This window comes from Micropterus dolomieu, linkage group LG09 (genome assembly GCF_021292245.1).
Source record: "Micropterus dolomieu isolate WLL.071019.BEF.003 ecotype Adirondacks linkage group LG09, ASM2129224v1, whole genome shotgun sequence".
Classification (NCBI taxonomy): Eukaryota; Metazoa; Chordata; class Actinopteri; order Centrarchiformes; family Centrarchidae; genus Micropterus; species Micropterus dolomieu.
Genome location: NC_060158.1, coordinates 10,314,135 through 10,338,483, shown reverse-complemented (window position 1 = coordinate 10,338,483; position 24,349 = coordinate 10,314,135). Strand labels below are relative to the sequence as shown.

Sequence of the window (24,349 nt, the reverse complement as noted above, 5' to 3'; positions counted from 1 at the left end):
TTAGCAAGCAGACTGTTTTGTCCAGGTCTATTTCTGGATGTCATGCTGAGGAAAGGAAAAATAAGATTAAAAACAGAGAGAGAGAGAACGAGAGATATTTCCCCGCGGCTTAAGGATCTAGGAAAAGTAAAGCGTTTTATTAAAAAAAAAAAAAAGAAAAAAAAAAAAAAGACACTCAGCAAAAAGGACAGTCTGTCACCAAGGCAGTATAAACACGCACAGACTACACACACACTGACATTAAAAAGAACTAAAATACCATAACCATTCCTCATCTCCCACACTGAGCGTCAGGAAGCCACTAGCTGCATTATGGTGAGCCCACAGCTGCTTGCAGTTCGATCGATAACTGAACCTGATAACCATTTAACAAATTGATTTTTGAAATGGAGCTTTAAATGGATAAAGGCTGCAGATATGCGTTTCTAAAATGAAACCCTGCAAGCTTCATTCTTATGTATGTGCAATTTAACCAAGCAGTTTTTCTCTTTTCATAATCTTTCTCCTACTTTTTTCCACCTCTGATAATCCAACTTTTTGGGTACCCATCCAATTATTACTGCTTTGTGATGCATGAAGTTTAAAAGTTTCCACTTTTTGTCAGATGAAAACTATGAAAAATGCCGCTTGAAAGGAAGAATACAGAGCTATGTTTTGTATTCAGGAAGACAATGTATTCCTTTCATCCATGCTAATGGAAGCACACCTGATTTTCATTTTTTTTTTGCTACATTTAAAAGGTTTGCTTGAAACACACTTGACAGTTTGATGGAAACTCTGTGAGTCATCAGGGAGAGAAGAGCACAAAAAGAAAGTTGCAGGATGAAAGTTACACAATTTAGAAAAGGCGCATTGGTCAGCCTTTCAAATGCACAAATCCTTCGAACCTCTTCGAACAGCTTGAGGCAGCTGCACCCCTCACTAAGATTAATCAATGAGGCAGTCATACTGCAAAAACAGATGAGAGAAATCAGCGGATCTCTCACTTTCAACATTAATTCTATTTTTCTTTGTTCCTGTTTTTAACCTTGGAAACTTGGAAACTCCCGCTGTCCTCCCTTTGATAAATGTCATCTGCTTTGGACTTAACAGAGACTGTGGAACAAGAAAAAAGGAGTCATTCCCTCCCTCATGGATCATAAAACGCTCTATATTCCTCATTCCTCCCATTAGATCACTCCTGACCGATATATTCCACTGTCTTTTTTTCCTCTATTTCACTCTTTTTTACAGGCCACCAAGTTCCCCTTCCTACCTTGCCAAAGAGGCAAAGGTAAATTCAGTTCATCCCTCCCCTCCCCATGTGATCCTATGGGGAGTAATCCCTCACTGGATTGACACACACATGCTAACAAACAGGGCTCTGAGTTCACTTGAAACCACCGAGGTGTGTCTGTGACTCATGCTTTAGGTAGAAACCTGAAGGGGAGGGTGGGGGCATAAGAGAAAAGGGCAAAATGCAAGACATGTTTTCTCATGGACAAACGGCAGCGACAGGAGCATTTTCCTGCTGCCAGGCGGCGAAGACCGGTCCCTGCAAAACAGCCGAAAGTCTAAGAATGTGACTTCTCATACGTCGGCTGGGCTGAGCTTTGAGCTTTGATCCCTGACTTAAGAGAAAGTCGGATTTTCCGGCACAGTGAGTGACGGGCCGGCGAAAAGGGTTGGGACTGGGAAAAGCCGGGTGGTTACCAAGGCAAAAGGGATTGTGTGTGTACGGGAGGGAGAAGAAGGACAAGGGGAGGGAGGGCAATGGCACCATACATTCTCATTTTTCAACTCCTTTCTTTCACCCCCCCAACCCCAAGTCATTTCTTTCTTGGCAACTGCCGGCTAAAAAGCTTTTCTCAATGAGAGACAGAGGGGATGCGAAGAGCTAAGACGTGTCTGGAGTCTCTCTGGGGGCTTTTGCAGGAAGCACTGTACAAGAGACGGAAGGAGATAGATTCCCGGACAAGCGGGGAACAATGGCGGTGACATGGCATAACTAATCGATATGAGAAAGCTCCAACTTGGGGACGGGGTCAGATCTCTTGATGAGACAGGGCCCCGTCTCTCCCAGCCTGTTCCACTCTTGCTCTCCGGTCCCACCATCGCTCCACACCCTTCATTTCCTTTCTCAGAGGACATTCTTTGAAATGCTAAACAAATCAGGGCAAAGTCCACACCTCGACTTTCCCCTCGAGACACCAAGCTAATTTTTCCCTGGCACCGCTCTGTTCACTCGGGCCAATCCGCTCTTCCCTCCCAGGAAGCTAGTGTTTATGGAGGGATAAGAGCCTGAAAACCAGCAGATTAGGGCTGTTAAAAAAGAAATAATGACTTTGTTGTCCATCATTATTAATAGCAGAAGAATGGCAGCTTGGCATAACTAAAACATTTGCATTCATTTACCAGGATTCAGTTAATCCTCATCACAATTAGATGATGCAATTAATTTGCACATGAAATGATGCAGCATCTTGTGCCTGAATAAAAACTCAGTCTTCTCACTGATAGCTTTTTTCAATTCTGTAATATCAAACCATTGACTTAGTCTGTCTGTTCCCACTGAAGTCAGTCTACATGTTTTTGTATACTTGTTTATTTATAAAATATGTCATTATGTTTGTTAAAACACAAATATCCATTCAATTGCTGAACTTATCTCATCAAGTGATGATAAAGATAGGTATACAAATAATCAAGATTTTCATTTGGGTTGTACTTTTACAGCCGAAGTTACAGTTAAGTGTTATTGTAAACCCATTCATTTTTGAATTTTCGACTCCCACATTACCTACTACTTGGGATTCTCATAAAGCAATCTCCTCAGTAATTTCTTGCCTTGCTGTGAAGTATTAAAGATCCACAACTCCTCCTTTCATGCTTCCATGGGGGATACCGGTCTCCAGCTCACCAATTTATGGCATTTTTTGTCTGCAGGAATTTTTCTAGGATCTAAAACATCATTTGAGAACTAAGGACCTCTGCCAGTTTTGGTCTTTGGGTCTTTTCCCCGATGTTTCAGGAACTATCAAATTTGAGTCTGCAGTGTAAATGTTTCAGACTGTGTCAAACTCGTGCAGCATTCATTCAGACAGCAAGCAAGCAAGATCTGGTTGTCGCTCCGATCATTTGGACTACAGATAGAAGTGTTGCTATAATGTCGTAATGACATTTAATGTTATTCATACTTAGGCGACAGTTCTGTAGCTGATTTCCTGACTAGTCTGAAAACAATTGAGATAAAGAGAAAGAGTGAGCGAGTGAGATAAAGTAAGTGAGATAAACAAAACTGAAACTTAATGCTATTTACTAATTGCGTCAATGTGGTTACAAACAAATGAAAACAACCACATAAAACTTGTGAAGAAAACAACAGGCGTCCTGTCTCTTTTGCATGTTCAATCCGTCTTTCCACCTTTGTGTGTCTACTTTTTAACACAGATTCAATTAAGCAGCTTGTTGTCACCTAAAATGCAAAAGTTACTTGTCAAACCAAGCTTTTAAATCAGTATCAGACTTATCTGTGAAGAGCTGTGGTGGGAATGCACACCGAAATGTACTTATATTCCTGGGACTATTTGCTCAACAAGGCACAATAATCTACAATGAATTTCCTCAATGATGATGCAGCTGGGTTATTATACCAACAATTACAGCCAACGGCGCTAGATCTTGGTACCTGTGCTACTTATGGCGTCCACATAGATTTTGCCCCACTTGTGAAGCTCTACCCTTGCTGAAGGCTGTGGTGCTTTTCTTCATTACCTCACATCACCGCTCATTTATCACGGCCTTTACATCAACAGAACTCTTCTGAGAAATCCTTAATTAATATGGTCAGAGCAGAGGCATCTGGTTCGAGTCAAAAACACACCCCAGAGACTGAAAATATGACATTAAATGAGGTCTGGACGAAGTGGAGGTTAGTGCCGACCACACTGGCTAAAACAGCTGTTTGCCTGTGCTATGTTGTGGTTTTAAACAAACACTGTCATACACGCGTACATATACATACATATTTATACACACATACACACACACCCTGTTTTTGTGTTTTGGTCAGGAGCAGACCGAGCCTCTGTGGTCTGGTGGGGTTCAGTAACACACATGCTCTCCGTTTATGTTGTGCTCACAGTCCTCCTGTGGTCTGCCTCGCTCCGGCCTGAGACAATCTGCTATCCCAGCACACCAATATTCTCCATCTCCAACATTTTTTTCTCCTTTTCCCCTATGACATCACTCCAAAATACTTATTTAACTGTCCCTTTTTAAAACTCACTTAATTTTCTCCATAAATATATTGATTCTACTCCTAAACTTTATGCTTGAGTTTCAGACACACAGATAACCATGCTTTTGGCTATGCCCAGGTCAGTGGTTTAGGGTGTGTAGTTTTGTGCGCGTGCAGTCAGTCTTTCTTGCCTCAATTTATTCCTCTTTCTTGCCTCAACTCACTTTCTCACCCTGTTAATCTCTCTTTTCCACAATCTCCCCTTCCCTCTCTCCGTCTGCCTCCCAACTCTCTGTCTGGTGCGTCTCATTTTGCAGTCTATTGTTGGAAGCCAGTGAGTTTACGTGGGAGCCGGTCGGCCTGAAAACACAAGCGGGGGTCGGCGTGGTCCAGCCGAGCGTGACGGATACAATAACCCCTGCAGCGGAAGCACCCATGTGCTAAATTACTGCCACAAATGTTCTTCCATCACGTCGCGGCAGGACCATCAGAGCCGCTCAGCTATCTCAAGCCCTGACGCACTTTCCTTTTTCGTTACACAATTGTACCCTGACCAAGTGCGTTCAACAAGTCAAGCTCCACTTAAAGGTGGGATGAGGTTGATTGGAGGATAGGGGAGTAGAGGAGTTGAACTGGTGGTATACTACAAAGGAAAACATTGGTGTGTTTCAGACTGCTTGTGGCTATGCAAGCAAATACCAGTACAAACACAGTGTTGCCAGGTCCGTTCTACTTGCAAGATGAAAAGTAAACCCAAAATGTGCAACTTGTAAGTAGTAACAACTTATTTGACTAGATGCATGCAAAAGTGCATTAGGGAGTTCTAAACAGAAATACATCACTTCTTTCAGGTTGCAGAAAGGACATTTAACCCACAGTAATACCTTTAACAAGCTGACAGTCACATCTCATACCAACTTTGATAGGATTCTATAGTTTTTCAGTGTATAGAACTATAGCTGCAGGTCCTGTTTAAAAGCAAAAAACAGGAATTTATCTGTGACAGGAGGTAAACTCGTGTTTATTTTTCAACACTAGAGGATTTGCGTGAGAAAGTGCTACAAACAGTAAGCAGTAAGTAAAGAAAATCAGCTACTCCTTAATTTGAACTTGCTCATCTTTCTGCCAGCAGCCACAACACCTATTGTTTGCGAGAGCCATCCAATAGGCTGTGTGAAGGAATCTGAACCGCACCCATATCACAGTGGCTGGAAAAGACATACGACTGCCAGCATCCCATATCTTGTGGACTTCTCACAAAAATTCAAATGATTTGGGCTTCTGAAGCTGGGCTCTATTTTTAGATGGAATACTTGTGGCTATTGTTATAAGCTACAATGAAACATAGCATGGAAAAGGAGGACAAAACATAATTCTGGCATCAAGGCTTGAAGAAACACTGTGTTGGTCCTTACTAAAAGATACATTGTCTTTAAAAGTGACAATTTCTAAGCCTAACAATGCCCTCTGCTAACATCAAAACAAATTATTTCATTTTTATGAAATAGGACATAAGCCTTATTGAGCTTTGGGGAAAACAAGCAGTAGAGTGACATCACACAGCAAAGGCCGTGTATCTAATGAGTAACATGATTGTTTAAACAGTCATCAGGTACAGATGAGATGTGTCAGCATGTGTCTGATTCAGCACAGCAGGTAATCCATTGATCTATCACAACGTACATTTGCAATGAATCAGAGCAGCCGTTGGAAAACACGTTTTTCAAGTCAGGAAAAGCGTTCACCACCTCCCCTAACTAATTTCAGAGGGAAACCCTGACACTACTCATGAAGAGGGATAAGTTAAATTTAACTGTACTCATTGAGGAACTTCCATCATATCAGTGATGGGCACATGACATGCTGATAAACGGTATACAATGACAGGTGGGTACTTAGTAACAAATCGTTTTTCCTTATTTGGTCTACAAAATAGTTTGCTAATGTCTTTAAAAGTCTTGTTTTGACTAACAGCCCATTATCCATCCATTTAATCCGTTATCAGAGGGGCTGCAGATACATTTTCTGCCCACCGACTAATCAGCAAATCAACCAATGATTTTAGCTCCAAAAAGGAGAATCTTTTCATATATTTGATCACTTTGTTGGAAAACATCTCTGCCACATTAATATGGTAACGCTCACATGAACAACATTAACACAAAACATTATGCTTTTATGCTCTTAGTGACCACTGATATATGCACTCACATACTGCCATATTGACTAATAAGTGGTTGGTTTACTCCCTCCTTCAATTGGCTATTAACTGAGCCATTAACATAACATAACATATGGCTGTAGCTTGTTTGCCATGATGAAACTTTATTGGAAAAGAAAGCACAGGCATACAATGGAAGAGCTCTCAGATGACATGGGAAGTACTTCATAACAAAAAGGGACGAAACATGATTTGATCATTCACATTCACACGGTTCAGTGAGTGAACACACACACACACACACACAAACACACCGAACCGCGTGATTTTGGCATGCAGGCTCGTAGATCCCTGCTGCATTTTGTCACGGAAGACCTGCGCACTACCATGGCAGTAAATAAGAACAGGAATTACCACAGAGTAATGAGAAATGTCACTATGACTGAGAAGAGAAGAATCATCCAATGAGGAGCTTCAAACACAACATACCTCTGAACAGTCGTGGGTGGCAGTCTGTATTTCACCAACAAAAACAGTGTCCAGCTGTGCTTGGCACAACAGACAGGCTTATTCATTCGAAGCCCGGATTTCCAGTCTCTCTCTGTCCATGTTTATTTGATGTGATGCACATGTTCATCCATCCATGTAGTAAAGCACTGATAAAGAGTGACAGTCTGACACATATGGCCTTGATAAGGTTATACTAGGTAATGTAATCTGGCAATCATTAACTTTGCAGTATGGTTACTACACAAGTCTGACCTGAAGCAGAGGTCACACTTCAGGGTCTGATCAGGATGAGACAAAAAGCACAGGAGGAAAAGTGAAAAAGCAGTACATTTATGAGGTTATGAATAAAAATATACAAAAGCTGTGGCAAAATCAATACCTTGGATTTTTGTGGATTGTAAACATAATATAATCACAACCTGGTCAGTTCTGTCGCATACAGCAGCTACTTGTACACACCAGTGGATACGGCCCTGAGGTGTGTGTATTCAGCTCGCTGAAGAGTAAGTTAACCGTTTTGTTAGAGGAATGTTAGAAAACATGTTTCCAAACTGACGCACTGTGTCAATTGATGTATTTCTGTGATCATGCCTCAAAACACCACAAGTCTCCGTAAGACTTTGGTTTCAAAATCTACCAAATTTAACTTTAACACTTACAAGTCACACATAAAATGCTGCCTCTCAGGGAAGGAGCTATCAAATGAAAGAGCTTTAGTCATGCAACATAACACAAGGAAAGTAGAATCACATAAAGCCTATCTGAAAGAGGTCTATGCGTCTGAAAGAGCAGTGTAAAATATGCCGTGCAATAAAATGAATGCATTGTTTCTTGAGTGCACCTTGTGATATAGTGATAAAGTGTACAACGCACCGCCACTGAAGACGACAGGTGATGTGAACAGCTTTGAAGTGATTAGTGAATAACAGGACTTAGGAGCTAATCTTGCCTTTGCACTCTGATTAGCTTGGAAAGTGAAGCTAATGCTAACTTGGCTCAGCTTGTGCTCTATGAACTTATAATGGAAGGACACACGAGATATACGTTTTATCTATATTGACAGTAAAGGACAAGGGACCAATGTTGCCTCCATAAGACCATATTTTCTTAACGTACAGGGAAGATTTGACTGAGATTTGAAATACTTTAATGCTATAGCCTATTCACTCATTCAGAGTAGCTAGCCACACTTACGCAAGTTCACGTGTATAACAGTACGCGAGTTACCATTTGTCAACAGTGATTCTGTCCATTGCGATTTAATTGCTGCAGTAAGCTAATGTTAAATTTAAAGCTACTGTATTAACTCAACACTTCTGGTATGTTCTTCCTAACAAATATATTTTACTGTGAAGTCACCTCATTAAGTGCTGTCAGTGCTAACCAGGTTGGCTGACGTTACATAGCCAATCAATTATTTTGTCAAGAAGCTTGTTTAAAACATTTGAACATTGCATCTGCACCAGCCAGTGAGCTGTAGACAGGTGTCGTTTCAGGTTTGTGAATCCGCAGCTGTAACAGTTAGGCTAGTAGCAGAGAATTGGTGAGGTGACAATCCTAAAATGTATTGTTGGCTAGCTAGCATAATCATAATTAGGATGACATTTCCTCCTGATAAGTAATAATGTAATAAAAATAATAGCTTAATTTAATGAATTTAATCACTCTCCAACATCTGGTGGTAATAAGTTTTACAAGTCCCCAGATGTCACTGTGTTTGCTGAGTAAATGTTCTTCATCTAATATTCGATATTCAGTTGAGTATTGAAGACCACATTTACTTGGCACTGTCAGGGATTCTTGGTTTGCTATTAGAGCAGCCCAGATTATTATGGCATGGATTCAAATGTAGCATTTTGCATTCATTCACATTCATTCTGTGAACTCTAGTCCAGCACAGTATAACAAAAATAGCTTTCAAGATTAGTAATGGTGTTAAAACGCAAAATTCCTACCCTACCTATATTATGTAACTTAAAAATAGCAAAAACAAATTGCCTTTTTTAATCATCCTCAAAATATGGTGTGATATGGTTTCACAATGATGAAGACAGTTGATTTTTCCCCTGGCTACTATCAAACTGCTTACAAGGAAAAACATATATGTATAATATATTAATGGAAAAAAATCTTCACAAAAGAGCCTGCGCCCGGAACCCCCTATGTTTCTGAGCCCCAAATGTTAACAATGTCTGCCTCTGGCTTTTTACAGTATGGGCGAGCCTCAAGAATCCAACATGTAATGAAGATGATCAGGCCTTTTCTCTTCTGTAACTGTTCTATGGACTTTTAGAGGGCAGCGTGCCTAGAGCATGGACTCTGATCACAGCAGCTCAGAGCTGTTTGTAAAGGTATCTGTGCACAACACATATAATCCTACACGAGGAACTGTGCATGTTACATGAAATTAGACATGTCAGGTCAGATGTGGTAAAAATCGACGTGAAGGGAAGGTGAAATTCCACAGAATGTATTTAGTCAGAGTCTCCGTTTATATGGAGCAACTTTCTCTTTCACATTTTTTTAATCAACTGTGCACTACTGAGAATATGCCAGCATCTGTTGTACAGTTAAATTAGTTAGTAATGGAAACACTGACACAAGAGCTAATGCAGATGGAGATGTCTTTATCCCTAACATCAACAAAGGGAAAAGGGGCTGATCAAACCACAGAGGAATTCAAGATATGCCAGTGTCACAGATCAAGTTCATCCAATACATATAATAAGAAAAGGAGATTCTGAAGATCTTTCTGTAGCCGGATATTTCCTGATTTATTTAGGGAGATTTAAAATGGAAAATGCACAGCAGATCTGGCAGCAATGATAAAGTTACAGCAAACTTAGTAATGTCAGAGCTCTTAGATCAACTTGCCTCAGCTGTCCCAATAGATACGGAAGCTGGGAAATGCAAAGCAACGCATCTATTTTTTGGAGATGTAGTCCGTCTGTTCCCGTTCCCAAAAACCTCCCCTGTGTCGTCCTCTAAAAAGCTTATCAGCATCCAGAGATGCCGCCGGCTTTGAGGCTCATTTGGTCTCGCTTCATACTTCACATTAAATGCAATTTATTGAATAATGAATCTCCTCTGCTCCTCAGACCGTGTGAACTCAGTAAATTCACTCAGCGTTCACCCCCCCAAAAAACAGGCCTTTAAGGTCACTCTCTGATCCTGGATGAAATTCAAATGAAAATTTTCTCCATGTCAAAGGGAGAGTACCGGAAGTCGGATGGCTCTGTGCTGCTTAGTGAAAATATTGGTAAAATCCAGGGGCTGCCGATACCCTTACAAGGAGGATGAGGAGGCTGTGCTGCACTGTGCGACTGCATGAGTATGTGTGGACATGCTACTTAATATGAAGAGCAAAAAAATACATGAATAAAACCTCCTCTTGCTGATACATTATTCATGTTTTGTAGCTTCTGGGGGTTCCACATGAGTGGCCACACTTAGAGTTAGCACCGGGTTTCGGCCAAACAAGATGCTGCTGAGCATGCGGGAGGGAAGGGTGTGTGTGTGTGTGTTTGTGTGTGTGTGCGTTTGTGTGTGGACAGGGAGGAAGAGGCTGAGTGGGAGGGTTGCCTGAAGGCTTAAAAAGAAGAACATTCACTGAGGAAAGCAGGAAAGACGTGGGAATGGAAGGAGACACTACTGAATCAGCACTACTTTGCTAAAGGAAACGCGCGGGCCTTGCAGCATGCACAGCCATGCACATATGCACATATGCACAATCTAGTGCACAGGCAGCTCAGACTGCGGTGTAAACGTAACACATACTTGTCAGGATTCTCTGTCTGTCCCGTCGTTGGCTACAGTGCAAACACTTGGCAGATACTCAGACAGAAAAGCAATCCTCCACTGTCCAGGCCAAAGACAAAATACATACACTCCACAACTGAAACAGAAAGGTGATGACTGACAAACACACAATGAATAGAAGGTATATTCAGACATTATTAGCTCATGCTTTCCCTAAGCCCCTGAAAAGTCAGCAATCCCAGCAGAATATAAGTGTGTTTATAGATAGTAAGCTATGTCGCTGGAAGTAAATACTCTCCAGTCACCAGATACCCCCACAAACTCCAGACTGGGCTCGCTAGCAAATAGAAGCGCTTCCTTTCACACAAATAGACACACACACACACACACACACACACACACACACACACACACACACATCGGTGTCTGGGGAACCTTATGAGAATTTCACCTATCACCTCAATACAGAAGCAAATGATATTGAAAACACTTTGAGAATATCACACAGCAGGCACAGCTGCTGATTAAATGTGCACCAAAATCTTGGGACATCTACTACAGATGTCACACATGTACGAGGGGAAAAGTAAAGCTTTTGAAATTCATACACTCTTACAAACATGAAGACACATAATGAGAAAAAGAGGCCTTCTGGATTTTTGTGTCTGGTTTAAATGAGCATTTTGAAAATGCCAAGCACTATATTGCGATGAAAGGCAATACATACAGTCCTTAGCCTGAGGATCAGCCAAAGTTCCATCAACCCTGGATTATCCTGAGCAGACTCTGGGCAGTGTGTTTGGGCATCCAGGTGATGCAAAGACAGAACACTCGTCCGCCTCTGCAGACTTCTGGGTCCAAATCCAAGTAGTGAATGCTCCAACAAACACAATTAATAGTGTTTATGGAAGTGGGAAGCAAGTGAAAGATTGTGTCTTCATAATTATACACCTTCTTAAGGCAGGCCAGGTTAAACCAATCCGGTTAAACCTCAAATGATACTCTGGGTCTTTCTAGCAGCGAGGGTCTACATGATATAAATGTAATCACCATGCCCGCAAGTGTACGTACACTGGCAAACGCATGTGTGAACACAACCTACGCAGGCACTGTAGTATAGACAAAATCATATGCATATCTGCTGTCCGCAATACTGCCCACGTCCATGTGCGGTTTGGATTTGACTTTCCTACATTGGCAGTTACAGAGGAAGCCGCTTGGTACAACTGATGGCCACTCCGCACCTCCAGCAGAGCAGTAGGGATTTGAGCCAAGTGCCTCTCAAATGTGGCTGATAATGAGTATTGTTAATCAAGTCAAGCCATTCAGAACTCAGAAAAGATTTAACTGGCCTTTGTATCTAAAATCTGTTCTCCTGCCGCTCAAGATTTCTCTCTTGAGTGTGTGTTTATTAGGGGACGTGATATCCTCTGTTTCAATGGCTCTTACTATAGGACCCGCATATTGCATAAGCGGAAGCGTCCTCATTCCTCTCACCTGTCTCACTACAGACAGCCAGAGAACGTCGTGTCTAGTGAGCAAGCTGCAAAGGCAAACAAGATGCAGACGCTTTGAAAACAAAGTGCTGTCGTGTCACAACTTTCTGGGGAAATAAACACTTCAATTCACCCCCACAAAGAATATACACCCCATTGAGCTGCTAAACAAACCAGGATGCTCTGCTGCTCTTTCTGCTACACCATCTTTTTTTCCCCCCTCCTCATCTTTCTCTTTCTCCCTTTACCTCAGTGCCTCGGATTTCTCGACAGGATCACTGGCTTTTCCCACTCAAGCTCTTTCTCCGCTACGTTTTTTTTTTGATTTGCTTTGATGGCAGGGATGCGGTTGAACAGACACCACCAGTCAGGATGCAGCAGGGTAAAAATGAAGCCACTGAAACAGGAAAAGCTTCCTACGGCTTGGCGATAAGAGCCACAGAAAGAAACAAATGGGGAAAAAGTAGCAGAATATCAGTTTACAAGAATATAGATCTGACACTCGCTGGATCGGCAGACTGTCTTCTGAACCTGTGGAAAAACGCCATCAAACCACTGAATCTCTGTGGAAATGACTCACAAGAAATGTCCTTATTCCTAAAATGTTTCCATAATGAGATCGTACAGGACACTTGTCACATGTATGCAGAATTAAATTGTTGTGTGTGGGATTTTCAGGCTGTGGGAGTGTGAGACAAGAAAGGACTACATTAAAGAGAAGGGGAGAAAACTGTGAGCAAGGAGAAGAAAAGGCAGGAAGAAATTGCAGAGAATGAGAGTGGGCGTTAATTTAAAATATATCCTGCATTACCACCAGCAGCTGCACTTTGTCCGACATCACCTCCCAAAAAGCAAGCATGCACTCCTTCTACTTTATTTGAAAAGGAGGCCCCCATCAACCTCATGAATAAACACCAAGCAACAGCACAACCAAACCAACTGCCAAGGAAGCTGGGAAAAACAGAGATAAACTAAAATGATTCTCTCCTTCCTCTCTCTGGTCAATCATACACCCACACTCTGGGCACGCTGAGACTCTCCTTGGTGAGACCAGATGCCTTCTTCCTGTGTAACAGCCCCCCCCCTCCTCCTCCTCCTCCTCCTCCTCCTCCTCCTCCCCCCTAGCTAGTTTTGGCTTAGCCGCCAATCCGTGAAGTGCCGTGGAATGGGCATGGTTGTCGATGGCTGGAACTGTGAGAGCAGCCATTGTTGCCAGTTGTCGCACCGGCTTTTGAGCAAAAGAACAGAGAAGCGCGAGGAAGAGGGGCGGCCGCTGCCGTAGGAGAGCCAGGGTTGATGGAGATGGGTAAAACATGAGGGAGTAAAAGGGGACCATATGGGGAGGCTGTAGTGTCAACAAGGCACAAGCATTCCCTCTGGAAAGAGGGCAACCTTAGCACAATAGGACCCCTTTGGAGAGCCTGGGGGCAGCCCTAACTTTTACACCCCAAGAGTGGAAGTCAAACTGAGCCATAAAAAAAAGCATGATGAACCAGACAGGGAAAAGAGCCCTTCCATCAGTCTGCCAGGCAGCCAGATCTGCTCCAACAAAACCCTCTTTCTCTCCTCGAAGCCTTGGCCCCTTAAACATTGAGCCATGCGCACATTCTTCAGTGACATAATGCTTTTTTAAGCTATTGCCCTCTTCAACTCTTTCCCGCCTCCTCTTTGCCCTTACTCAGATTTCCCTCTTTTGCCAATTACTATTTGAATATGAATACCAGCAGAGGGGTTGAGTGTTTGTTTTTGCTCCTGCGGTGGTGAGAAGTGAAGGAGGGAGGTCAGCGTGCAAGCTGACGTCAATGATCCACCGTCTCATTGATGTGCAGTTGGTAGGTGTTTGCTAAACGGCCTCTTGGAGCAATAAAAGCTGCCATAAAAACTAGTGACTACCCCACCCCCCACCCCCCCCAGCGAGCTGCTGAAATGCCCTGAGGGAGTCATGGAGCTCACAGGAGGCGAGGTCTGCAGCAGACAGTGCTGGTGGAATATGCCCTAATCAGTCTGTGCTGTTTTCTTTCTTATTTGGAAGGAAATGTTCGGCTTTTAACTATTAGCTGTGTGTGTGTGTGTGTGTGTCCACAGCAGATATAGGCCAGAGTTTCTGCCCACTGCTCCCCATTGATGAGATAACTCTGGTCAGGTGCTCCACAGCCTGGGGACAGCAGACTCATTCAGGAAGAGGGACAAATCCCTGGGAGCACTGAGTCCAGCGGCTTCCCCCCAGCTCCCTCAGACACACAGCCTGACCTCTCGTGGACTAACAAACTCTACGCTCTGCGGTGTAGTAGCAAAAAAAGATAACAGCCATACTTGACTAGACACATGAGCACATAGGAGGGATGAATGGGACAACAAATGTGTTGTTAAATAAGAAATAAGAGCCTTGCATACAGTTTAATGATTGACTTGTTTCATTCATGTCAATTATTCTTCACTAGCTAGTTTTACTTAAAAGTTGACATTTCTCTGACCAACTTGGAAAAAAGAACTCTGACCGGACCATCATTTAACCAGATTTTGTTCAGCTAGAAACAACAAAAAATTTGAGCAGGTGCTTGGTACAACTTCAGAAGTCAATACAGGTCTGGATTTTTTGGCCACTTTAGGACACCACAACAAGCTCTAAAAAGCAAGTTGATTCAGCGAACATGTTCGCTTTGAGGAGCTATGGAGCAACATTTCAATTCATTTGGAGTCGTGTTTTTGGCAACCTGACGATGCAAGTCCAACACAGACTCTGCTTTAGTGCTGTTTGAGTCTCCACTAACTCCAGTAAATATCTGGCTTTTTAGTCGCTAAATGCTCAACTATGTACACCAGTTAGTTGCTAACTTTGTCAGTTTCCTGTTTGGCAGCGAGCAGATAGCGGACAGTGGGTTATATAAGCTTTTTTCGCCGAAAACAGCTGAGATGTGAACATTGAGAGTAAAGTTTCTACTATAAGACAAAAACAGTTAAAAGCTCTGTAAAGGGTAAAAAAATTGTTCTCTGTGGATTTTCACTACAAGGGGCAAAATAATTCAGCCTGTAAAATCAGCAACTTGGCATGTTTGCAATTAGAAGTTGTGGGTTTTAAATACAGTGAGAGACAGAAGACAAACAAGTGTTTGTGCTCGTAGGCAAGAAAAACAAACAGAAAAACAGAAAACAGTCCTAGGAGCTGGGAATGTGCGCTCAGAGCAGTGTTGCCCCCTGTCTCAGCTTGCCCTGTGCCACACAGAGAAAGCTGAGACGAGAGGTTTTTATGTAAAAAAAAAAAAAAAGGGACAGATGTCAGAACTCCTTCTGCACGCCAAACCTGCAGACAGCCGCCATATCTTCCCTTCATCCCTCCGCAGCAGAAAATTTAATGAGAAGCCAATCACGTGTCTGTCCTGATCATCACTTTTTGCCTCAGCCAGTCACATACCTGTCTAGTTTAATTGAGTTCACAAGGACCCAATCAGCTTCTTTCTCTCGCTCTCGTTCTCCTTCTGTTCTGCACTGTCAGAGCCTTCCAAAAGCTGCGCAGCTACTCACTTACCTGTCTGCCTACAAACTTTTTTACATCAATGCATCAGCACTAGTTAAAGATGAGAGAGCTTCAAGAGTGGCAGAAAAAAAAGAGAGAGGGAGGAGGGGGTTTACAACTTTTACTACTCTGTCTCTTATTAATTCATTCCTCTTAAACATTTCCTGACAGTCCAGGGAAGGGAAGGCATTTTGAAGCCTTGTTATTTCTCATTCTTTCAATTACTGTTACCGCAAGCACAACAAGCCTTCGGAGCAGTTTTTTTTCCTTCTCCAGAGTGGGAGTGAGCAGTTTTTAATAGAGGAAATGATCCAGGGGCAGGCCCACTGCTGTGCTAATACTCCCATCGATTTTCATTTTGGGGGAACCCTCCCAGCTGATCAATCTCTCTCCACCAACTAGCCGGCAGCTGGCCTGGGAGGGGCTACAGGATGGTTCATTTGGTCTTCGCTGTCTGTGTGTGTGAGTCGAGTTCATGTCCATGTTATTTCCTTCTCTTGCCCCCCCTCCCACTCTTGCCACCATTGCCGCCACCGCTGAGGCCAGGGGCGGCTTGGCTCTGCTGGTAATCCTTCAATAAATGTGGGTCAGTGAACGGGGCTTTGCCTTCGTCACTCAGCAAGGGGACAGACAGCGGGGTCATGACCCCAGTCATCCCATGTGCACTTGTGCGCACACACGCACACACACACACACACACACACACACAAACAAAAAAGACACGGATGGGTGAGCAGCCACAGACGGCCAAAACTCACAGAGACGAAAACAAGTAGCAACGCACACTTGGAATAAATTTGAGCAGATGTGAGATTAAGTAGAGTTGCAATGATTAGAAGAGGAATCGAGTAGTTAATCGACATTAACAATTTTGTTGATCAGGTAATCACATGAGGGTTTTTTTTAAGAAAAAATGCCAAATTACTGCTGGCAGCATCTCAAAAGTGAATATCTTCTGGTTTTCATTCTTTTCCATGACAGTTAACTGAATATTTTATGTACTAGCCATCTGAAGATGGCACCTTGGGCTCTGGGAACTGATAGTTATTTGTCACCAATTGCAAACAACAATAATTATATTATTCAATGAATTAGCTGCCGCCTTCTAGATTAGTATATTAAAAAACATGGTCGACTGATAAACAGCTAAGACAAACCTATGCCCTTAGTTACAGGAAGTATGATTACAATTATTTACAGCATAATACAAACAGTGGTATGACAGGATCAAGAATAAGCTGAGATCTACAATAATTAAAAACCAATGGGCTATAAGCTGATGAAGCCATGCTGACTTCTCTCATGTAACGCAGTGACTTGCCCCAGATAACACCAAATGAGGCTGAAGCAACTCAAATACACAAACGAGACAGTTAAAATGAGAAGAGAGAGAGTGTGAAGAAAGTCAGAGGGGATGTGAGATGGATAGACGGCCTGATAAGATAAAGTAACAAACAGAGGGTTTATCTAGTTACGGGCTTAAATCTGTCTCTTTCACACATGTACGCACCAAAATATCAAAGAGTCCTAATTAAGCTGCACCGCATTCAAACTTATTATCCTCCACATCATTAACATTCTCTGTCACAAGCGTGGTACTTTATCTAAGAGAGAGCAGGCAATCATGAAATATTCATGATTTATTAATCTGACTACAGAAACACAAACAATGGCAATCCGGTGAGTGTGACACCCTCTCCTGCCAAACAGCCAGGTCACAACATCACTGTGTTTGCTGCTCGCTCTGCACTCCAAATCTCCAACAGGAGTTCACTATCAGGCGACGTCGCCACACTGGCATTCAGGTGAATGCCGGTTATTCCCACTCATAATAGTGTTTTACTGCGATAAGGTGGAGAGGAAATGTTGCTGGGTTTCTTCACTTGGCCTAGATCAGCTTCTGCCTCTCTGTCTGTGGTGTTGTGTCAACAAAATGTCAACCGCCGCAGCGTCATAATAAAAAAAATAAAAAAAAGAGGGAAATGGAAATGTGGCGGGGTGCCATTTCGAGCCAAAGCACATCAGTGTTTCCATGTTGTTCTGATAGAGAGAGGGAAGCGGGTATGGAGGGTAGGAGAAAGAGGAAAGTAAAAAGAAGCAAAGGTAAGGAAAAGTAAAACAGAGAGAAAAAAAAAAAAGGAGGACAAAAGGCTGGCCTCCTTCCCTTTTTTCTCGCTCTCGTGCTTTTGAGAGAATTTTCTCAAGTGGGAAAATTTCTGCTGATGACACAGTTGTGAGAATGAAAACGCTTGGTTGATGTTACTGTCATTGACTCCTAATGGGGAAAAACCCCAATACACGCACAATTTTCTGGACTCTCCATTTCTTTCATCCCAACTCACGCAGCACACTCTGACATATATTATCACTCAATCTCACACCCACTTGCGTTTCTTCGTCTTCTCGTTCCACACACACCTTCAGGCATGCGCAAACACATACAACACACACACACACACAATTTCTGTATCTCCTCTTGACTTTCTCATTCTCTAAACCTCTCTATCTTTATTGCCCATTCCTTTCTCTTTCTGTTTTCATGTCCCCCGGGTGACCTTGAGCGGCAACCGTCAGTGAAGTAGCTAAAGTACAAAGTCAATATGAGCCAACAAAGCTGGTTAAGTATTAAATGGGGGATGATGATTCTGCAGTTAGCCAGAGAAAGGCTTAACAAAGAGAAAATAAAAGGAATATGTGCAGTTGTACTTTAATGGAACACTCAATAGTAATAATGGTGTACTTTAAGCAAGTGAATCGTGATAACTTCAACAACTTTGCACACTTGCCTAATGTAGTATGTTAGTGTATTCTAATATATTCTTTATATTGTGTGTGCTATACATTCTATAACATTATATGTTATTATATTTATGGAGGATGCTATGTTTTTTTTATTTGTTGCGTTTTATTTTTCTATTGATACATTTTTCTCTCTTATAGTGTTGATATGTATATTTATTGTGTATTTACTGTTCCCCTGCAATGCCTGGATAACCCACTGCCGTAACACAACAATTTGCCAGTTTGGAATCAATAAAGTACATCCATTCTTCATCTATCATATTAGATGAGAATGCACTTCTGATTTTTGCAGGATAATCTGCCTGGCAGTGGAACAGGCAGCACTTAAAGTACTTAAATGCTGAATTTAATGTTGAGCTATATGGAGATAAGTATGCCATTGCATAGAGAAATATGTATATAAGCGTAGGGCAAATTAGAATGACTTTTAGTCCCCTTCAGTTACATAGTACAATGGAAAATCTATGCCTGAAGTGATTCATTACTGAAACAAGAAGCAACACAATTTGACTTCCTATTTAGAACAAACGAGAACTTAATTTCCCACCACTGAAATCACAAAGTTGGAAACAGAAACTATCACATATCTAGTTAGGAGTATGCCGTTATAGGAGGTTTAGTCACCACAGGGCATAGCATTACAGCAAAATCCCACCTAACGTGAAATTTTTCAATTGTTGAGACTGTAATAGCCTTTCACTGTCCTCTGCCAGGATCATTGTCAGAAAGCCCTGAAAACTCAGTGGATAATGTAGCAGTGAATGGGCCCTTTCATCAGCGCTTGGCCATGGAAGTGGACCAGAGTGACTCCAATTGAAAGCTTTTGCAGCTAAGAAAATCAATTGAATAAATGTGCGGTGTGTGGTGCTTTTCTGTGCGTGTGTGTGTGTGTGTGTGTGTGTCTGTGCTGGTTCAGGTATCCATATACTGGCTTTCAGTCTGACCTCCTGCTGCTGCATTCCTTTGAAGAGCAGCATTCCCCTGGAAGGCAACAGGGTCAAAGGTCAGGAGGCAAAGATGAGCCTGGGTGTGGCATAGTTCTGCAGCACCAGCCACGGCAGTGCGTATGTATGTATTTATGTGTGGGGGTGTGTTTGTGCTCGGTGGGTGGATGCATATTGATTGCAAGCAACTGAGTGGATAAGGCCAGAGCCGGCCGCATCAGTATGTGTCAGGCTACATTCAAAGAGCATCCAGGTATGAACATATACTGTATAATCGGCCTGCCTTGGCAGTGCTCCTTCCTCAACTGTTAACAGCTGCTCTGACACGTGTGAGCATTCCTGAGTCTTCATCACAGCGACCCTGCAAGGCATCGTCTGTCCGTCCTTAGCCTGTGGAAATGGGATGCTCACACCGGGCCAGCTGCATATAGATCCATTTACCTGAGGGAGCTACATCAGGGTTTTTGCAAAACAAGGGCACCCAAGGGGTTTAAATTAGATTAAAATGAAAAGCATCAGTTTGCTAAAATTTAAAAAAGGCTGCTAAATCACATAACAGAAAAAAATGCTTTAAATGTATTGGTTTCAGATGCCAAAGTGGACTGGCAATCTAAGCACAGGTTAGGACCAGCAATACCAACTCTAAAACACAGTATAAAAATTAAAAGCAAACTGCTTGCTAACACTGTAAAAGTGTTGAATGGAATGGATTTACTGAGTTTTAGCAGGGACAGAAATCAAAGGCAGTATCGACGCTGACAATGAAATGACTGAAAGGCAGAGGTATTGATCAATCTGTGAAACACACTACAGTGGAAAGGGTGGGCAGCGAGACCTCTGGGTCCCCTGAACCCACTGCGATCAGCTGTGTCAATCAGCTGATCACAGTACAGAGATGTTCCAGAGTCAGAGCTACCTCTGGGAAAATGAGGCCTGGTCCGCTGGGAAACAGCCGTGAGCAGAGCAGAGCAGGGGTGGGCTGTCCAGAGACAACTGGAATGTCAGATAATGGATGACATATCTTTCTCCAGGTGACACCGAGCCCAAGGCATCCAGGGAGACAGTGGGGGAAGTGAATGAGCGTGTGTTAGAGAGAGAGAGAGAGAGAGAGAGGGGGGATGACGAATGGATAGACAAGTGCATGCTTGTGAAGTTTTGTTAGAGGTCCCTGTTTTTTGCATTATCAGTGTGTCTGTGAGGAGCTGAAAGTTTTTGAGTTCATGTCAAGTTCAAGGAGAGTCGCTTCCTCCCTCAACCCAACGTATGTTTGGTTAAAAACCTTCCTTATCTTGCCCCACAGCTCCCTTTTCTTGTCTTTTCTGATTGATTGAACAGAAATATGTGCAGGTTAAATGTCCATAATGCTCGCCATGTGTCCTTTCCCTTAACCTTGACATGGACTCAGCTACTCGGAACAATGACGACAAGTGCTGTTATCGCATGCCTGAGTTTTTCCAGATTTTACAAAGTCACAGTGTACACAGGTGGATAAATGTAGATCGACCCGATGTCACTCACAGACAAGAGAACCTGATAGAGGAGTTCAACACATCAACCAACTACGTAAACATCAAACACTGGCTTCCATATTAAAAAATACCAAGCCTTCAAGTACAGCTGTTGATCCCAAGGGGGAATCATTAATTACCACCTTGACAAAACTGAGACCTCTAAAATTAGAGGTAATCAACTGTCCCTGGGGGCTAAGTGGAAAAGATGGCACTAACTGGAAATGAAGGTGATAATTAACCCATTATGACTGATTTATTCGCACAAAATCACCTCATAATTCAACCAAACATGTTACACACCACAGCGTACGTAAACTACACTACGTGCACTTTTAAAAGGGAAGCAGCATTTTGCCATGACAGGGTCACCGTATCACTGATACTACTTTATGAGCAAAAACTCCCACCGTCAACTTTCACTTAATTTGCACTAAGTAAAGGGTGCAAATCAAACGTGTCCCTGCATATCCTGGTAAAGGCTGCTGCTGTGCTTCTATGGACTGGAGCTAGGAGGGGGTGAATTCCTTCATAGGAAAGGGAGGGGGGTTGTCCAGGGAGCTAATAGACTGGCTGGAGATCTTTTACTTCATGCTTGAAAGGGAGCAAGGAGGTGGAGTGAAGGGTAAAAACCAGTCAGGCTGTAGGACATAAAAAGGTTGGTTAACTGTGACCTGCAGATGGAGATCTTTATAAGGCTCACAATCATTGATAGTTAATCAACAATATTTCCAGAGTTTTACATTTCTTAGTCTAGAATTGTACATGTATAGATGTATATAATTATACATCTAGATTTTATAGGGAGAAGTAAATTTATATTCTTACTGGTTAATCCCTATTTTCAGTTAGGAAGGACACAAACACACAAATATTTAATGTGTGCCAAAGCATGAGAACCCTGAAGGATGCGCGCATGGTGCGCTGTTTTGGATGCGGGTGACAACTCCATGCGCACGGATTTGGTGCGTAAAAGTTTGAGAACATAAAAAAAACAAACACTTTTCCCAATCAACCAGCTCAGTAAATGTAACTTACTTGTCATACTCTGCGTTGTCCTTGTCACAGCGTGCGTCCTTGTGCTTCTGCCAGTCTTTGCCATGCTTGCAGGTGGTGAGCAGCACCACATCCTCTGCGTTGTGGACGTGATGTAAGGCATTCCTGGTGTCCGAGCCGATACCTGTCAGGTAGCGCTTCCCCTTGAACACCAGCATGTATTTTCTAAAAGGCGGGATGGAGTTGTATTTGAGGTACCCCCTCTCTCCGCCGGTCCTCGGGTGGTCCTTGGAGAAAAGGGGGATGGACACGTCGAAGTTGGGCCTGAAGTTCTCGGTGTTGATGCTGGCCTTGGCCAACATGGCCTGACCGATATCAAAGCCCAGGTCTTCCGTATAGTCCGGCCACGTCCCCGAGTACAAGTTAAATATGAGGTGGTTCCTGCCGTCGTTCCACAGAGGCAGGTTCTGAACCTTGGTCTTCAGGTTGTGGACGTATTGCGGGGACAGCTGGTCCCGGTCTAGAGTGTCCAGACTCAGAACGAACAGACAAGCCTGTCCGGGGTCTGAGGTGTAAAACCTGGACCCCTCAATGGTCGATAAAATATTCTGATAACTCTCTGAGATCTTCTCCCCCTTCTGCTGTGGGTAAACATAAACTTTGAATCCGTTCTTTTGACACAGAGAGAAATCAAAGCATGAGTCCATGCGGCAGCGTTTGCCTTTGTAAACACTCGTGTTGACGTCCCTCTTCTGCGTCGGGGAGATGTGCAGGTTGTACTCCTCGTTGTCCGTCTGATCCCAGGGCAGGAAAAGATGTAAAGGGTCTGAGAAGTGAGGCCAGGGCTGGTCGGGCCGGTACCCATTTCGGCTGCGGTCGTGCCGGCTCCTGCCCGCCGCTGGAAGTTGAACCCCTCCGAGGTAGAAGAGAAGCACTAGACATGCACCGGCGGAGAGCAGGATCAGGTAGCGTTTTTTGGCCTGCATGTGTCCTGGGAACAGGGGCGAGTTGTTTAGGAATAAGAAATGTAAATTGGCCCGAAGTTAGGCTCTCACCAACCCAGGCTACACCGCTCCATCCTCCGGCAGCCTCCAAGGATCCCCAGCCCCCCTTCTGCGTATTCGGTTCCCAAATCCAGCAATTGATCCAGTGCATGTGGGCGATTTTAAAAGTATTGTCCCGTGCTCCCTCTTCTGTAGAGTTTCACCATATCGCACGGTGCCTACAGAGGGGCTTGGGTGCAGCTAATAAGACCAGTGCTGACCGGACCCTCTCGGACACAATCACATGCAGCGACTCTCTTCCCCTGCGCTCCTTCTCACTCTCATTCAGGCTGGCGGTGTGGGCTATTCAAATGGAAAACTGTCCGACAGTCGTCTAGGAACTCTCTCCCCCTGGATGAACAGCGGCAGGGGTCCCCGAGGCTCTCACAGACGGAAAGGTATACCCCGGTTAGGGTGTTAAATTCGGTAACACATTGACCAGGGAGTGTAAAAACCCGACGGTGTGCCCGCGGCGCTCGGATCTAAATGCCTCGGGGTGATTTCGTCCTATCCCCCCTCTTTTATCACTCCATGGTCCCGTGTAAAGAGAAGCAAAAAACCAGCGGAAGCGTCGCAGCGCAGGGGAAGCTCAGCGGTCCGACTGTAACCTGACGAATCCCTGCATTTCTCTTCTTATTTATTACAACCTCCACACATACCCGCTGATTTAGAATAAAAACCGGATCGGCGGGGAGCCCCGCAGCAGGCGAAGTTATCCGGTCGACACGAGGAAACAAATGCTAATCTCAGACTGGGTAAATAGCTGAGAAAATGTTCATAAAGACGGGATTCCTTGATCCTAGTGTTCAATTACCGAGTGCTCAGTTGTTCCGATTGTTAGTCGGTAACATTCCAATTCCGACACGACGGCAGCTGACGTGACGTCCCATCGAAGCGCAATCTGCGCCCCTGATTGGTCCGTCTGTGGGAACGGAAGAGGCGGGACTTGGGGGAATGCACCCATTCATAACCGGAGTCCTCCGCATGTGCAAATTATCTAATTGTAAGCCTATGGAAGTTGTTTGGACATGTGCCAGGGAGCAAAGCGCCCTCGGTGAAAGAGATTGCCACACTGAGGAGTTATGTTCTGATAGTATTCAGGCTGAGTGGTTCACTGAACTCTCACAGCCGCATGTTTGCACTCATTCTAGCCGGATCAAACAGTTTACACAGACAGATCTTTTTCTTTTGGTTCTGCATAGGCTACTCTAACTCATAATCTATGGGCATTATCTGTGCATCCATTGCTGCTTTTATTGAGTCGATTTCACATATCTACTTCGTTATCTAGCCTACCTATTAATTTTTATGATCTAATTTAATTTTTAATTTATCCTTAAAACAATTCGGTCATACTCTTTTTAGAAACAGCATGTTCTATAGATTGGTATGACATG

General features: G+C 43.3%; 1 protein-coding gene across 4 annotated transcripts in view; it reads right to left on the bottom strand.

Annotated features, from left to right (window-relative positions):
* Positions 1-23,852, bottom strand: part of LOC123977198 (exostosin-1b-like) — a 55,692-nt gene extending 31,840 nt beyond the window's left edge. For 2 of the 4 annotated variants that reach the window (XM_046059757.1, XM_046059755.1), the window contains exon 1: positions 21,952-23,852. In XM_046059757.1, coding sequence (XP_045915713.1) covers positions 21,952-22,895 — 944 coding nt within the window. In that variant the 5' untranslated portion in view covers positions 22,896-23,852. Of the gene's footprint in view, positions 1-7,146; positions 7,169-21,186; positions 21,555-21,951 lie in introns of those variants that run through there. The other 2 variants (XM_046059758.1, XM_046059756.1) reach the window with 2 other exon arrangements.
* Between the last annotated feature and the right edge of the window lie 497 nt (positions 23,853-24,349).